Source organism: Fimicolochytrium jonesii (assembly GCF_025526975.1).
Source record: "Fimicolochytrium jonesii strain JEL569 chromosome Unknown EV422scaffold_9, whole genome shotgun sequence".
In the NCBI taxonomy this organism is placed as follows: domain Eukaryota; kingdom Fungi; phylum Chytridiomycota; class Chytridiomycetes; order Spizellomycetales; family Powellomycetaceae; genus Fimicolochytrium; species Fimicolochytrium jonesii.
The window spans coordinates 373,773-389,547 of record NW_026515676.1 but is presented as its reverse complement, the minus strand read 5'-3'; the positions used below and the strand labels follow the sequence as shown (position 1 = coordinate 389,547).

The 15,775-nt window shown below is 56.0% G+C and overlaps 6 protein-coding genes across 6 annotated transcripts; 4 read left to right on the top strand and 2 right to left on the bottom strand.

Annotated features, from left to right (window-relative positions):
• Positions 1-1,295: 1,295 nt before the first annotated feature.
• EV422DRAFT_505867 (uncharacterized protein) lies at positions 1,296-3,464 on the top strand (the record flags this gene model as incomplete). Its single annotated transcript, XM_053068518.1, has 1 exon — positions 1,296-3,464. The coding sequence occupies one exon, from the start codon at positions 1,296-1,298 to the stop codon at positions 3,462-3,464; it is 2,169 nt and encodes a 722-aa protein (XP_052926259.1).
• Positions 3,465-3,793: 329 nt separating this feature from the next.
• On the bottom strand, positions 3,794-6,888 carry EV422DRAFT_526877 (WD40-repeat-containing domain protein). Its single transcript, XM_053070178.1, has 10 exons — positions 6,660-6,888; positions 6,432-6,531; positions 6,286-6,351; positions 6,040-6,188; positions 5,419-5,647; positions 5,191-5,344; positions 5,048-5,115; positions 4,839-4,965; positions 4,528-4,740; positions 3,794-4,427 (listed from the first exon to the last, which is right to left on the bottom strand). The coding sequence occupies exons 1-10, from the start codon at positions 6,697-6,699 to the stop codon at positions 4,248-4,250; spliced, it is 1,326 nt and encodes a 441-aa protein (XP_052926258.1). The 5' UTR covers positions 6,700-6,888; the 3' UTR covers positions 3,794-4,247.
• Positions 6,889-7,233: 345 nt separating this feature from the next.
• Positions 7,234-8,987, top strand: EV422DRAFT_566847 (Nuf2 family-domain-containing protein; the record flags this gene model as incomplete). The annotated part of the gene is made up of 6 exons (XM_053072481.1): positions 7,234-7,692; positions 7,759-7,832; positions 7,905-8,061; positions 8,152-8,241; positions 8,313-8,570; positions 8,667-8,987. 6 exons carry the CDS (start codon positions 7,234-7,236, stop codon positions 8,985-8,987), a joined length of 1,359 nt encoding a protein of 452 aa, XP_052926257.1.
• A 319-nt stretch (positions 8,988-9,306) lies between these two features.
• On the bottom strand, positions 9,307-12,115 carry EV422DRAFT_615160 (uncharacterized protein; the record flags this gene model as incomplete). Its single annotated transcript, XM_053073943.1, has 6 exons — positions 11,818-12,115; positions 10,177-11,743; positions 9,931-10,103; positions 9,824-9,865; positions 9,642-9,746; positions 9,307-9,561 (listed from the first exon to the last, which is right to left on the bottom strand). The coding sequence occupies exons 1-6, from the start codon at positions 12,031-12,033 to the stop codon at positions 9,307-9,309; spliced, it is 2,358 nt and encodes a 785-aa protein (XP_052926256.1). The 5' UTR covers positions 12,034-12,115.
• A 79-nt stretch (positions 12,116-12,194) lies between these two features.
• On the top strand, positions 12,195-13,800 carry EV422DRAFT_526866 (uncharacterized protein). Its single transcript, XM_053070177.1, has 3 exons — positions 12,195-12,356; positions 12,764-13,241; positions 13,413-13,800. The coding sequence occupies exons 1-3, from the start codon at positions 12,254-12,256 to the stop codon at positions 13,498-13,500; spliced, it is 669 nt and encodes a 222-aa protein (XP_052926255.1). The 5' UTR covers positions 12,195-12,253; the 3' UTR covers positions 13,501-13,800.
• Positions 13,801-14,054: 254 nt separating this feature from the next.
• On the top strand, positions 14,055-15,751 carry EV422DRAFT_586596 (inosine triphosphate pyrophosphatase-like protein). Its single transcript, XM_053073466.1, has 3 exons — positions 14,055-14,141; positions 14,288-14,658; positions 14,905-15,751. Exons 2-3 carry the CDS (start codon positions 14,395-14,397, stop codon positions 15,520-15,522), a joined length of 882 nt encoding a protein of 293 aa, XP_052926254.1. The 5' UTR covers positions 14,055-14,141; positions 14,288-14,394; the 3' UTR covers positions 15,523-15,751.
• Positions 15,752-15,775: the final 24 nt, after the last annotated feature.

Sequence of the window (15,775 nt, the reverse complement as noted above, 5' to 3'; positions counted from 1 at the left end):
TCCCCCTTCACACTCTAATGATAATCTCTCCCCACCCCCGTCCCCTCGCCCAAGCCATTCCACGCCCCGATCGCCATGACATTCGCATCCCCAACAAGATCGAGCGCCGAGGACAGGACAGAAGCGTCTTTCAATACCCCCCGAAACGATTTCTCCATGTATCGCCGTCATCCCGCCCCATTGAACTGTTATTTCGGCATCGCATGCACCAGCGTCACATCATTCGCTGTAGTCCTGCTAACCCTCTCAGCGGTTCCCGACGGATCCCCACTGGAAGAAGATATCGATTGCTGGTTCTGTTGCGGGGTTCTTGCACGCTTGGGAAAGGTGGGACGCCGAGATCGGTTGATTCATTCTGTTGAGTGCTGGTAGGGCTTGGTCGGTGGGTGTGAGGCGGGGCCCGTTGTAGAGGTAGATTAACGGCCGGGGGCCGTATACTAGGGCTCGCTCTTACTCGCGCTAAACGTATCATCAAACAATGCCATCTTGATCCCCGGCGCCAGTAGGGGAGGCAATAGTCTCGATACTTGAATGGTCTATCCCGCTTTGCAAGCCGCCTGTTCCAAAACGCGTCGATCCAAGCCCTCCGATGCTTATGTCATCCGTGCGCGTCCACTTCGAAGTTCCACCTTCCCACCTTCCAAACCCGCGGCCCCAAAAAGGGCAAGTCAATTTTGCAACAAAAATTCATTCACGGACATCGACGTCGCACACCCCCGTCGGTAACACCGCTTGCACTGGTGTGGGGCCAACAAACATTGGCGTCGAATTTGCAGACGATGGCGTCCTGCCGGGATGGGCCTTGATCGGTGTTCAGCTGTCCTGATGACACACTTGATGGCTGGGATGGGATGTGTGGCTATCTGCAGTTTGGTTTAGAGATGTTTGCTCCGATTCTCATTTCAAAGCTAAAGAAGTGGGATTGGATATGGGTCTTGTTCTGGTGTTTGTCCTTGAGCACATTGAACATTCCCCGGGGAGCGTGTGCGTGCCGGTTGCCTGTGCGCGGCGAGCTTGATATGAAATTATCCCACCGGCCCACCGGGGGAAGAATTTTCGATGAAGTCCGGAACGTCCATGCGGGTATTTTTGTGGACATGGGGAAATCGGGGACATCATGGGATCCCGCTTCGGAAGTTCCAACTTGAAGCCCCGTCGCTCCTCCAAATCGTATAAAAAAGGGCCGGCCCTTATCGGGCCCCTTTCCCTTCTTCTCCAGCAGCCTCGGGGTATAGATATATATAAGTGGCTCGTCTCTCTCCGTGCCAGGAAAAAACGAAGCGGACATTCCAAAAATGGTCGCCCGCACCTTCCTTCTCGCCTGCGCGGCCACGGCGCTCGCCGTCTTCTCGCCGGCCGTCGCGGCACCCACCAAGGCCGTCTCGTCCACGTCCACCCGCACCTCCACCTCCGCGGTGCCCACCTCCACCACCCTCCCCGTGGTGACGCGCCCGGGGGTCCCGTTCAACATCAGCGACTTTGACCTCTCGGTGGATCCCAAGCAGGATTTCGACAACTACGTGAACGGCGGGTGGAAGAAGACGCACCCGATCCCTGCCGACCGCACGTCCGTGTCCGCGTTCAGCGAGTCCGCCAACTACGTCGACAACGTGCTCAGGAACCTGTTCGAGCAGGCGCAGACGACCAGGAACACCACGCTGTTTGCGAACGTCGTCAAGTCGGCGATGGACGTGAAGCTGATCGAGAAGGCTGGGTTGAAGCCCGTGGAGGATGTGTTGGGGATGATCAGGAAGTGCAGGAACACGCCGGCCGCGTTGGTGGAGTTGATCGCGACCGTGCATAGGGAAGCGCTGGGTGTGGTCTTTACGACCGGGGTCGCGAAGGACCCGAAGACGCCCAAGAACGTGGTCTATTTGTCCGATCTGTCCGACTCGGAGCTCAACATCCCCCGCGACTACTTCCTGAACGCGACCGACCCGATCCACGCCGAGTATGTCAAGTACATCGCGCGGGTGTTGACGCTCGCGGACCCGAAATTGGGGAAGAAGGCCGCGACCGCGACGGCGAAGCGCATCCGGGATCTTGAGTCGACGCTCGCGCTTGCGTCGTTGTCGGTGGATGACCGGGACGATGTGGAGCAGACGTACAATGTGTTGACGGTTGCGAATCTGACCGCCACCGCGCCCAACGTTGACTGGAAGACGTATTTCCGCACGTTGGGGTTCAGCAGCACCAAGCAGGTCGGCGAGTTTGTGATTGTCAACAACCCGGCGTATTTCACCACCGTCAGCGACCTCCTCGCGCAAAAGAACACGACCGAGGTGTTCAAGCAGTACATCCGGTTCAACTTCCTCTCCGCCAACGCGCCGTTCTTGCCCAAGAAGTTCGCCACGGCGCAGTTTGAGTTCTTTGGCAAGACGCTGGGCGGGCAGGAACAGCAAGGCGAGCGGTGGAAGGAGGTCAAGAGCTTCGTGGAGGCTAATCTCCCCGACACGATTGCGCGCCCCTTTGTGGAGGCCGCGTTCTCGGCGCAGGACAAGGCGACCGCGGAAGAGATTGTCGAGACTGTGCGTGCTGCGTTCAAGGACCACATCTCCACCCGCGACTGGTTGTCGGCCGAGACGAAGCAGAAGGCGTTTGAGAAATTGGGGATGGTGAATGCCAAGATCGCGTACCCCGAGACATGGAACACGTATGCCGAGGTCAAGGGCGTGAGCGCCACCAAGCCGTACGCGGCCAACCGCCGCATCATCCTCGCCGCGCGCACCAAGAAGGCTATCTCGGAGGTGGGCAAGAAACCGGACACGAACCGGTGGGACATGTCGCCCACTGAGGTCAATGCGTACTACGACCCTCTGGTCAACTGTATCGTCGTCACTGCCGCGATGATGACCCCGCCCAACTACTACCCCTCCGCATACGGCCGTAAAGAGGATCTCCTCGGATTCAACTACGGCTCCATGGCTGCGGGTACCGTCGGCCACGAGTTCACCCACGGCTTCGACAACGATGGTCGTTTGTATGACGGAACTGGTCAATTGGACGACTGGTGGACGCCCGCGGACGCGGCCGCCTTCGCGAACCGCACGGAGGGCCTGATCTCTCAATTCAACGGGTACGAGGTGCTCGGCCTGCACATCGACGGCAGCGCGACGGTCGGCGAGAACATTGCCGATCTGGGCGGCGTCGCGATCGGGTTCTCTGCGTTCCAGAACTACATGGCCAAGAACGGGCGGTTGCCTGATTTGGTGCTCCGCGATGCCGCAGGGAAGGTCGCCGTGACGCTCACGCCTGAGCAGCAGTTCTTTGCCGGGTACGCGGTCTCGTACCGTGAGAACAGGAGGGAGGAGTCGACCCGCAAGCAGGTTGCGAGTGATGTGCACTCGCCCGCGCATTTCAGGATCAATGGGCCGTTGTCGGACATTGAAGGGTTCTGGAAAGCGTACAATGTGTCGGTGGGCCCTATGCGCCGTCCGGCGGACAAGGTTGTTAACATTTGGTAGATAGGCTTGCGGTGGACATGGGGGGTCTCTCTCTGCCCTGCGGACATTTCTCCCCAAGCATGCAGACATATATCATAGACATACTTCATCATCTCTGCAAATACATGAAGCAAAAGGCGTGTATATAGGATACCATCAGAAGAGCGAGATTTGTGCATTGCTGTGGTTGGGGTTCCGAGATGAAGATAGTTCCATGAAATGAAGGAAGGCCCGAAAGCCGCGAAAGCAAAGCCTTCATCCCCCCTTGCTTGCTTGCTTGTTGGTTCCTGGAGGGTTGTCCATATCGCACATGCCGTCTCGAAAACAGGCGCGATACGATTCCTTACGCGGGGCGCTGGCCATCCCCGCCATTGACATTTTCGACACTGTTGGGTTTGGGTCCCAGCCTCGCCCCGGAAAAAAAAAAATCTGACCCCATTCATTTCCCACCTCAAAAATACACAATCACAAAAAAGGGGGAAAAAATACAAAAGCCCCAGGCGCCGCGAGATACAGCCCTGGTGTGTGTGTGTGCATAATATGTAATGTACGTTCGCTGGGGGGGCGGATGGGGTGCGAGCGTTGCAAGGAGCAGGGGGGCAAGAGGGGACCGTGGGCGAGAGCTGGCAAGAACAACCACGCCGCGTTGGTGTCAAGCGTCGACGAGACCCCACGGGGTGGTACTATCCGAATCTCTAGACGGCTAGCTATGCCTACTCCAACTCGGTATCCGGCACATCGACCTCTTCCGCGTTGTATATGTTACTCGCCTAATCACAATCACACCACGAACCCATCAGCTCATCACCAACCACAGATACCAAAAAACGAAAACGAAACCTTTGGACACACCAAGTGTGTCTCAAAACTCACCATCTGCCAAACCTGACACACATTATCCTCCGCCACACTACACATCACCCACGGATCGTTTCGGTTCCAGTCAAAGTCCGCGATGTTGTTCGTGTGGCCTCCGTGCACAAACTAAAAAAAATGGAAAAATCACAATCAATAACACCCTTCCCCCTCCACCCTTTCTACCCCCCCTATCCCCCACAATCTTCCTATGACTTTTATTTCTTACCAACAACTCCGGCGGTCCATCCTCAGCATCCTCCGGCGTCTGCTCTTCGCCAATCCTGCTGAGATCCCACACATTCAACCTCCTATCCGCGCTCGAGGAGGCAAGGATGCTGCCGTCGAAGGGGGCCCATTCGACTTGGAGGATCGCGTCTTGGTGGCCTTCGAAGGTGTGGAGGGGGCGGAGGAGGTTGCGCATGTCCCAGAGGGCTACTGTCTGTGAGATTGGACGGGGGGGGGGGGGGGGGGGGGGGGGGGGGGAGGGGTTAGCTTGCGGGGGGTTTTGGGGGAGGGGACATGGTTTTTTTTTCCTACCTTGTCGGCGGACCCGGTAGCGAGGAGGAACTCGTTTTGGGGGTTGAACGCCACGCAGTTGATCTCGGCGGTGTGTGCGTCGACGCTGGTATGCGGTTTGTGTGATGCGGGATTTCGCGTGTCCCAACTAAACACGTCAATAGAAACAATGCCAGTTTAGAATCCATATTCGAGGTCCAGCTCACGGAAGAAAGGGCAAAGGCCCTTACATCATCAACTTCTTGTCGTCGGCTACAGAGGCAAATATCGGTTCGCAGAGTTCTGACCACGCCACATCCTACGATTTCCGATATAAGGGGTCAGTGATCTTCATCTCACAGAGAATGGAAAGATGGAGTATGTCTCGACGAACCTCGACCCAAGCAGAGTGACCCGTGTACGTCCGTGTCGGCGCCATGGTTTTCCGCTCCTTAGTAGCCCCTGTGATATCCCACTCGCAGATCGTCGTGTCCTCAGATCCTGTGATCAGGCGGCCCAGGAGCGTTGGATGCCATGACATGCCATATCTGTGTGGGAATAAGCGTGAGTTGGGAGGCCGCTGACTAAAGACATGAGAAACGCAAAGCCATCGAGTACAAACCCTTCTTTCGTGTGACCAACAAGCTTGATCTCCGGGTTACAGATACCGTCGGGGGTAGGCGCCGACGTGTGCCGTGTGCGGTCAAACACATAGACGGGTCCCGAGACGGTGCGCGTAGCGATGATGTTTGGGTTCAAGGGCATGTAGCGTGCTCGGTTGACCTCCCCATCGTGATTAATCTTTTGGATAACGTTGATCTTGCATTCGTTGCCGCCGTAGCTCCCGGCTTCTGAGAAGCAATAATGAGCGTTAGAAAAATGTGTCATCCATCAACCAGCAACCACCATCCATCATCAACTGTCAACCATCAGCCCTAGCCCTTCAACCCTGAATTATCCAAGGTAAGGGGTGTATTTCGCCTTTTGGCGCAATGTGGCTCGCTCCGCTCTGCCCTTCGCTGTCGCTCGCCCGTCGCTTAGTAAGTTGGGTTTCTGCATAGATTCGCTCGCGTAAGGCGTTCGCTCTGGTCGACCTAGCGGTTCTCCCAGACCCGCACCTCGCTTTGCTCGGGCACAGACACCCCGCTTCCCTCGGCCAAGACACTCTGCTTTGCTCGCGCTCACGGCTCGCATTGCTCGCAAGCGTTGCGCCTCGCACCCTCTATCCCTCACGTTACCCTACCTCCACGCTCTTCATCAAACTTCGACCTATCATTATCGGTCGTCTCAGTGGGCAGCTGCACCTGAGCAATCTGCAGATAGTTCTGCTCCGAATCGGAGGTATGGGTTCCCAATAGAAGTCGTTGGATTGTGTACTCCATTCCGTCGGGCCTGTATTTGGGATGGTTGTGAGGTTACGTTTGTGATGATGCACACAGGGCTGAATCGCCCCCAGCAGACTGTCCGTCTCGCTATGCTCCAACGCTACCTCTCGATATCTGGAAGCCACTGTGCTGTGAGGGAAGGCCATTCCATAGCGTGGGTGATTACGGTGCTGAGAAAGTTGCAAAACCGTGAGTTTTCGGAAATCCTGGAGGTGCCTGCAACAAGGAAGCGAGGAGGAACTGAACATACTCATAGAGAAAGGGACTGTTCTTCTTCCATATTTTGTATTCTTCGTTTATGATTTTCTCAGCGATGATCTGCTTGTCCTGTTCAGAGGCGCCAGGGCGGACTGTGAAATGGAAGACGACGAGCGGGGAAGTTGAGTTCCGATACTTTTGCGCAAGATAGTCCCTCTTCCATCGGACGTCGTTGCCATTGGAGTGGACCCGTTCGCTTTGTGCGGGGGTGCTTACTTACCGTCGTCAGACACGGTGGTCTCTCCCGGTCGTTGAGTCATCGTTTGCTAGCGGGTACGGTGTGCTTTCCGATAGCTGTGTAGCTAGCGAGCTGTAGAGCGATAGCAGCTGGAAGGGAGGGAGGGAGGGAGTGTATGGACAGAGCAGGAGAGCTCTGAGGTGCGGGCTGATAGTTGGTTGCTCCTTCCTAATGGGAGCCTGGGGGAGGGTTACTCCTGTAACGTAGGCCGGCCGACTCTGGGGCTGGATGAGCCAAAGCAAAGCGCGTTTCGGACATAGCAGTCCGTCCGACCAAACGCAAACTCGCAAGGCGAAGGCAAACGACAACCACATACATACTGTATGTACATACAGCAACACAGCACAGAAACAAGAGGAAGGTTGCAGAGTCGCCCGATCGGCAGAAGTAGCTACCCTTCGTACGCCGGTGTCATCTCTTTTTGGACGCGGCTGCCACTCCCACCTACTGTACAGCCCGATTTCACTCACACCTCGCAACACCGCATCCCACCAGAACTCACACTTCACGGCGGCGGCACCAACCCAACCTCGGCCCACGCACGGAAAAAGCAACCATGGACCGCGGCAACCGCCACTACAAGCCTCCATCCTCGGAGAGCACCTTCTCCTTCCCTCTCCTCAAACCCTCCGAGCTCATCCCGTGCATGACCGACTTCGGCCTCGCCCTCGCCGAAGAAGACCTCACCAAACCCACCCAAGCCCGCATCCTTGCCATCTACGACCACATCACACACACCCTCCTCAACCGCACGCGCGAGCACTACAGCCAAATCAGCTTCGACGCGATGCAGATCCTCGAGCAGCCGGAACTGCAGCAGGAGAGTATCACGCTCGTGTCGTATTACCGCGCGTTGAGACGGCTGATGTCCGAGATTGGAGTGGACGACTTCAGCATGAGGGACATTTTGAGGCCGGAACCGCCGAGGATTAGGAAGATTTTGAGCGCGGTGGTCAATTTTGGAAAGTTCAGGGAGGAGAGGTTGGGCGTTTATGAAAAGTGTACGGTTCGAGGGGTAAGGGTTTGCAAACTCGCGATGGGCATTTGGCGACGAGACAGCTGATTGCGCGCGGGATCGCAGGAGGAGATCATACAACGAAAGCAGGCCCTGGAAGATCAAAACCGGCAACTGGCAGACAAAGTCAATACGCTGAGGTAAGTTGTTGGGGTTTTTGGGAAGACGTCATGGATTTTATGCCACTGCTGAATATCGGATTATCCGTACAGACAGCAAAGGGCAGAACAGGAGCCAGCGGCGCAAAAGCTCCGTGATGCAAACTCCGAACTCACGGCTGATCTGCGGCAACTGCAAAAGAAACAAACGGGGTTGACGTCTGAGGCGGAAGCGCTGAAAAAGGAGAAGACGGAGTTGGCGGAGAAGCTGGTAGGGGAATTGGATTGGATTGGAATGGATGTCACCCGGTCAGACTCTATACGGTGTGCATGAGGGGAGTAACACGAATACCCCTTCTAGTCGAAAATGCAAATGACCATCATGAACCTGAAACAAGACTGCGTCCGTCTAAAATCACGCATCGTCCAAAGCCCCGAAAAGCTCAAAGCGGTATGTCCCCCCTCCCATTCCCCCCCCCCCTCTATACCATCCCCACTCATCACCCTCTCCCATCGTCTTAGTCAATAGCCGAAATGAACAACTCCCTCCAAGGCGACAAGAACACCGTCGCATCAATACAAAAGAGATCCCGCGAGCTGCAGCTAAAAGTAGACCTCATGAACATGGTGGAGCAGGACATTGACGCGTGCTTGAAGCTAATGGCGGAGTGTGAGGCCGAGAAGAACAAGGCGGAGCAGGCGGCGAGGAAGGTGGTTTCGGATAAGGAGAATATTGAGAAGCGGAGGGGCGAGATTCGGGAGCTGGATTTCAGGGAGGATGTAAGTTGTGTTGCTTTTGGAAATGCTTTTTCATCGAAATCTTGATGCAGTTTGCGCTGTGCTCATTACCCATGGTCCTCGATTTCGACAATTCAGCAAATGAAACGCCAAATAACCGGCGCCCACGAAAAGCTTACCCGCCTCCAAAAGCACCAATCGGTCAAAAAAGACGCCATGTCCGCCAAACTCACAAAACTCAAACACGAATTCGACGCCGCGAACGTCGAACGGACCCACTGCGCCACCGCGACTGACGAAAACACCCGGATTGTGATTGAGATGGAGGAGAAGATTGCGGAGTTGAGGCGGCAGGAGAGTGTGGATGCGGCGGGGTTAGAGGACATTATTGAAAGGATTAGCAGTAAGTTTGAGATGTATCAGACAAGCATTGAGAAGGTTATGATTACTTCGAGATGAGGGGGTGGGACTGCTGGGAGTGGGGGTTGTGTGGGCGGGGATGTGGACTTTGAGGGACGTTGTAATATGTAGAGGACTGTATGTGACAGTTTAGCATCTGTGGTATATGTCCCCTCAATGTCGTGGCCGGAAGAGGTCCAATCATACACAGTATGATGCGGTTCACTTTTTTCTTCAGTGTCCTTCAAATGGGTATAAAAGGAAGCCAGCGCCGACATTCCGCTGCAGGCACAACCGCTCCCTCTCCCTCTCTCTAAACTGCCGTCCCAGCCTCTAAACCCGTGGGTCTCGCCCTACCTTCTACCTATCTACACTCCTATCAAGCCCTCTTCCTAACACCAACCTCCCGATACAAGCCACTCTTCCAACACCCACTAGCCTCACACCTCTTTGCCATCCCCGCCGTCCCCGGCGACGTCCACAGGTGCAAATCACGGCCCTGCGAGATACACTCCCGCCGCTCTTTGGCTGCCATCCGCGCGAGATGCGCGTCGTTGCGCGTTTGAGTGTGGATGAGGTCTTTGTGGAGGGTTTGCTGCCTCTTGAGAGTGGAGAGGTGGAGGGTGTAGACGTACTAAAGACAAATAGGGAGGAAGTTATGGGTTGATGAACACATCGGTGTTGATCACCATCCCGTTTTGGGGTGTGCTTTACCTTGTCGAGAACGGCGAGAGCCATGCATTCCTGTGAACGCAACAGACTGCGCTCTCGGCTGTTCCACCGGCTATTGTAGTCGTTGAATTCGTTCATGGCTGCGATCTGCGACGAAAAAAACCCCTTTCATCAGCGACCATGTATTCAGAAAGGTGAAGCTTTAGGAGGCTACGCGTCCAAACCTGCGGTGGAGGATGAACGATCGCCCGTGTGATGGGCGCGGGCTACGTGCGAAGAAAGATGTGTTATAGCAGCCTGCCTCGGATCCGCTTGCTCCTGAAGAACTTACCAGCGGAGCTGATGAGTTCCGGTTGGACACAGGAAAGGACTGCTGGGCCGGCTCAGGGGTCGCAATCTGCGAAACTGTTTCCCGCGACTGTCCGGGATCCACAACCTCCCTGTCACCGTTGGATGGATACGCAGCTTCACTCTGCGATGTTCCAGTCTGCGATGTTTCTTCTTCTGTTGGGTCTGAGGTGGTTCTTTTGCTCAGCGATCTCCGCCCGCGTTGTCAAATTGACCGTGGAGAACTCACCATTATACAGCCCATTCGGCTCCTCTGCCCCGCCGGGTGGCCCTTCCATCACCGATTCACTCGCAGGCCCTTCCTCCTCCTCATGCGCCGGCATTCCCCCCGCCTCATCACTCTGCAATGGGAGGTGACCATCTTCATCTCCCTCATCCTCCAAATCCGCAGAATTGACGAAGCGAACTATCACCGGCTCATTTTCACGGGATGTGGGTCCCGACAGTATCGTGATCTCCGCGCCTAAGTCAGAGTCGTTCTGCGGATCCTCGGGCACTGAACTGATCGAGTGGGAGGAGCCCGACGTAGCGTTTTGCAACCCATCATTCCCTCGCTCGCTGCCTGCCGGTGACAGCCCCGCAGTCGCGCGCACATTTTCCATCCCTCCCTCCACCCCCACATCCCCCAACTCCACCTCATCAACCACCCCAAGCGCCACTGGCCCTGCAGCAGGCTCATCCAAACTCTGCAAGAGCAACAACGGCTCAAACAACCTGCTCGTCACCGGCTCCTCCTTCCTCTCCACAAACGGCTGCGTGAAGAAATCCACGCTCCGCCGGGACCGTCGCGACATCTGCCGTGGGGTCTTGACCTGCAACGCGGGTGTCTCGGGCGATCTGCGCGGGTAGCTTCCTGATCCCATAGATGATTCACGCGGGACCGTGTCGGTGGTTTGGGCGTCGGTGGAGGATGTCGAGTCGAGGGTGGGCGAGGGTGGGGGTTGTTCGGCTAATGCGACAAAACGGACTTTGGACTCTTTTTGGAGGACGTGCATGAAGGCGGTGGCTTCTTGGAGGTCGAACTGCATGTCGCCGTCTGCTTTGAAGAAGAAGCCCGTGGGTGCGGGGGTCGGGTCTGGTGCGCTGGCGATGGGACGTGGCGCGGAAGCAGTGCTTTCGTCACGCCTCCTTATCTCCTCCAAACTCTGATTCACAACCTGCCGCAACGGGGACCCTATCTGTTCACCTGTGAGCGGCGACACGGGCCGCAGCCGTCCCATACCCAAGGGGATATGTAATCCGGCTTGCGAAGCCAAACCGGTCAAAATCGGCGGTATGACACCCATGACAGCCATATCCGGGTCCGGCGTCTGCGGTCGTGAAGGCGGAAGCGGGATGTTGCGCGCGGAGACGGGCCGGCTCTGGTGAGGCGTGCTTCCGTTGGAGCGAGGGTAGTGGCTGAATCGTCGACGATGGGCTGAGCCTTTGCGGGACCGCGGCGCTGACCCTGCCGCATTCTCCTTCTCCTTGTCAGGGGTTGTTGGGAGCGGAGCCCCAACTGCCTCCAACATCAATCGTTCCAAATTCACGACTCGCAATTCGCCCTCCTTACTATCCCGCTCCATTTCCCACGCCTGTCTCACTGGCCTGCTACCAGGCGATGTTCGTTTGCGAACATCCTCCTCCGAGCGCGCGTGTATCCCGCCGCGTTTATCTAGATGGGGCAGGGTGGATTTGCCATGGTCGCCGCGGTCGGGGGTGGAGTAGCGTCTATGATCGGAGTCAGAGGCGCTGAAGGGCGGCGGGGAGAGTTGGAGACGGACGAGTTCGTTGTGGAGGGTTGGGAGTTGGATTATCTATATGAAATGGGGCATTCGGATCAATGAGAATGAAGCGAGTTATTGTAAGCGATAGTGAAGCATATTCATACCTTCCCGACTTCTCCTCCACTTGACGGCCGTGAATGACTCGAAGTGATGTTCAGAATGGGTCCACTGTGAGCGCCGTCATTCGCCTTCCCCATAAGCACCCCGCCGAAAGTATCATCAAGCCCAAGAGGCAACGATCTCCGTCTTCCGCTTCGGCGAGGACTCGTCTTGAAGGCTCTTCCGGCGCTTGATGATTGTCTTGGGTGTGTTGTTTGCATGGTAGCGTGCGTGTGGGCTTTGTGGTCTATGTGAGGGAGTCGATGGAAGTTCCGGAATGCAGAAGTGACGGGAACCCAGCTGAGTTGCTTATGTAATCCCCGCGCCCACATAAACAACACACGGGGCGGCGTCATCACCCTTGAAGCTCCCTTCAAACACCCCCAAACCCTCATCGTCACCCAACACTCATCCGGATTGCAAGTCACCACAAAGCTCAAAATGTCAGAAGGCTCCGAAATCCTCGAAACGTACCAGAAGGAGTACGACACGCTGCATGAGTCGCTCCTGAGGCAGGTTGATGCGGTCGCGGCTGCATCTGGGGGTGAGTTGAGAAGGTTTGCGGAGTTGTGGGGGTTGCAAATGTGGGGCGGAGTTGGGACGGAGTTGGGGGTTCGGGTGGGAGGGAGTCGGTGGGGGTGGGTTTGCTGTGGGTGTTCTGGAAGTGCGGGGGTTGGAGGCATGGGAGGAAGACCGGTGGGGATGACGTGGATGGAGCTGGGCTTGGCATTCGGCGATTGGACTGGGGTGTGGGACCGAATAGCTCTTGCGCCTGTCTCCGAGCGGCTCTGGTTGAATCGGGTTGGGATTTGAGGGGTGCAAGTTGGGAAATGGCATACGAGCGGAGATGCTGAGCGAAAAAATTCCTACCTCTGGAGTGGCCGTGCATGTTTTCGATAATCTGGTTTGAACGCCGCCCTTGACACTCACGAAAAACATCTCGATGAACAGAACAAAAGAAACTCCTAACCCACCAGCTCGAAGCCGGCTTCGAAGAACTCGACGAGATCATCTCCCAAATGGAAGTCGAGCTGTCCACCCTCCCCGCCGCCACCCGCATGCGTCTCGCCCCGCGCGTGCGTTCCGCAAAGGATTCCACAAAACAGCTCCGTCGCACCTACTCCACCACCGCCGACCGCGACGCCCTCCTCTCCCGTCCCTCCAACAACGGCTCCCACGTGGTGGATTTCGAGATCGCGTCGTCTGACCAGAGGAGTAGATTGATGAACGGCACGGAGCGATTGCAGCAGGGTAGTAGGAGACTGGAGGATGCGAGGCGATTGGCGTTGGAGACGGAGGCGGTGGGGATTGCGACGTTGGATGATTTGAATAGGCAGCGGGAGCAGATTTATAGGACGAGGGATGGGTTGAGTAGTGCGGATACGTGGATTACGAAGAGTCAGGGGGCGTTGAAGACTATGCATCGGAGGTAGGTGAGCGTTAGCCAGCCGAGCGGGCGGAGGGGAACGAGCGGAGGGAATCAGTGAATGCAGAGTGGGGCCTATACTGCCCTCGTTGGTGAACGGCGAAATGCAGCCATATGCGAAACAAACTACCCTCTCAACACCCCTTTCCTTTCCGACCCTTTCAACCTCCACAGGATGATCCAAAACAAAATCCTCTCCTTCGGAATCATCATCCTCCTCATCCTGCTCATCATCGGTATCATATGGGCCAAGTGGTTCTAGGGGGGGCGGAATAAACAACACCCATCGTCCTTCCCCATCTCCTCCCACACCCGTCTTCCAATCGGTTCTTTCCATGGATCGTTCGGTCTCCCGCGACCCATTCGTGCCACCCACACTTGACTCACCCCATATCCGCCACACATCGCACAACAAGCAAAGTGTGGAAAAGACCGGCATGGGAGAGACGCGCGATGGGGATGGGGGTGCGATGGAATGCGATGTCACTTTGCATCATCCGTTTATTCATTGACTTCTGTGATATGTACATAGGCCTCGAAATAAAAAGAAGTTTGGTTTTCTGTTCTTGTGTCGTTCGTGCTTGAGGGGTTGAAAGGCGAGGGGAGCACGGTCATGGTTGCAATCAGTTCAAGTTCGCGGCTTTCTGTTCGTCGATTGTTGATGGGCGGGCAGGCTTGGTTGGTTTGCTATGCCTCTTTCGCGTGAGTTGGGATTTGGGGTGCGTTTTGAGAAGAGCCACAGAACGCGTGCATGTCCAGCGTTTGCCAGACTTGCCCCACCGTCTTTCTCACCTTGCTCACACTTCCCCTCAAACCCTTTCAACCCGCAATTGCCCTCCCTGAGTCCCTGACAACTACTGTACAAGGCTGGCCACGGCGGCGTTGCCGCCTCCAGAAAAGACTCTAGATCCGTGGACTGTTACTCGCGCATGTGACCCTAACTGTCATGGGATATAACCCGGTTAGGGTTTACCAACCCTAATCCCCAACCTCACAACCCTAACCCGGTGATAACCCTAATCCCCAACCCTAATCCCATGACACTTAACTGTATGTAAGTTATTTCGCGCGGACGCTCGTGGACGGGCAATGTCGGCAATCTTCAATCTTCCAACTTTTTGACAACGCCAGCACTCGTCAACCACACCAGCCCACAATGGGAAGAGCACTGACCCCCCAGAAGAGATCAGCCATACTTGCCTTGCACCGGGCAGGAAAAAACAAGGTTGAGATTGCCGCAATGGAGCAAGTTTCCACTATGGCCGTTTATAGGACCATAAAGAGGTTTCGTGACGACGCACCAGGCGACCCAACCTCCTACCAGTCCAAAAAACCCACCGGGAGACCAGCTAAGTTGCGGCCTTCTGAAGCTGAACTGACTGACGTTCGTCAGTTGTCCAGGAGATCTGGCCGACGACCGGTGAGTATCTAAATGCAGTGATCGCGTCTGTGCCCCTTAGAATGGCTGCCGTCGGCACCACTAGGTATTATGAGAGTTCTAGAGTAGGGCTCCAATCCCCGTACCATAAGGATGATGATGATGAGCTGCCGCCGTCATTGTCGCCGTCGTCGCCGGTGTCCGTGGCGTACACGAACGTGGGGTTCACTGACTTAGTACGGGGGATAACCAGCTTTATTGGTGTCTGACTGGCTCTCAACCCCTCAGACAACTACCGTCCGAAACAAAACCATTCACAACACACCGACGCCAAACACCATGTCCGCCCAAGAACCCCTAGTCTTTGTAACCGGCAACGCCAACAAACTGCTCGAAGTGCAAGCCATCCTCTCCCCCACCGGGCTCACTGTCACCAACCACAAGCTCGACCTCCCGGAACTCCAAGGCACAACGCAAACGGTCTCGCGCGAAAAAGCGCGGCACGCCTGCGCGCTGCTCAACACACCTGTGCTCACCGAAGATACCTCCCTCTGCTTCAAAGCCCTCAACGACCTGCCCGGGCCGTACATCAAGTGGTTCATGGAGGGGGTGGGCCACGATGGGCTGAACAGGATGCTGGCGGGGTTTGAGGATAAGTCGGCGGATGCGGTGTGCACGTTTGCGTACTGTGAGCCTGGGCAGGAGCCGGTGGTTTTTGAGGGGAGGACGAGGGGGACGATTGTGCCGGCGAAGGGGCCGACGGATTTTGGGTGGGATGCGGTTTTTCAGCCGGATGGGTTTGGGGAGACTTATGCGGAGTTGACGAAGGAGGTGAAGAATACTATTAGTCATCGGTATAAGGCTTTGCAGAAGGTGGTGGAGTTTTTGCAGAGTAAGAGCCGGTAGTTGGACCACGACCGGGATTATAGACTGCCATGGCAGTGTACATACTGAACATAGCAATCAAGAACTATCTGCATATATCTACATCAGACATCAGACATCAGCGCCACAAAGTTCTATGTGACATTTGAGTGTATAGTGTACAGTATGTTGTTTGGAGGGTGTCTATGTAGTGTTGTCGCTGGCGGCTCCTGGGGCTGTCTTGGGGTCCCTCTCTCTCAGCATCATCTCATCTCCCTTTCCCCTCACGCGTCGA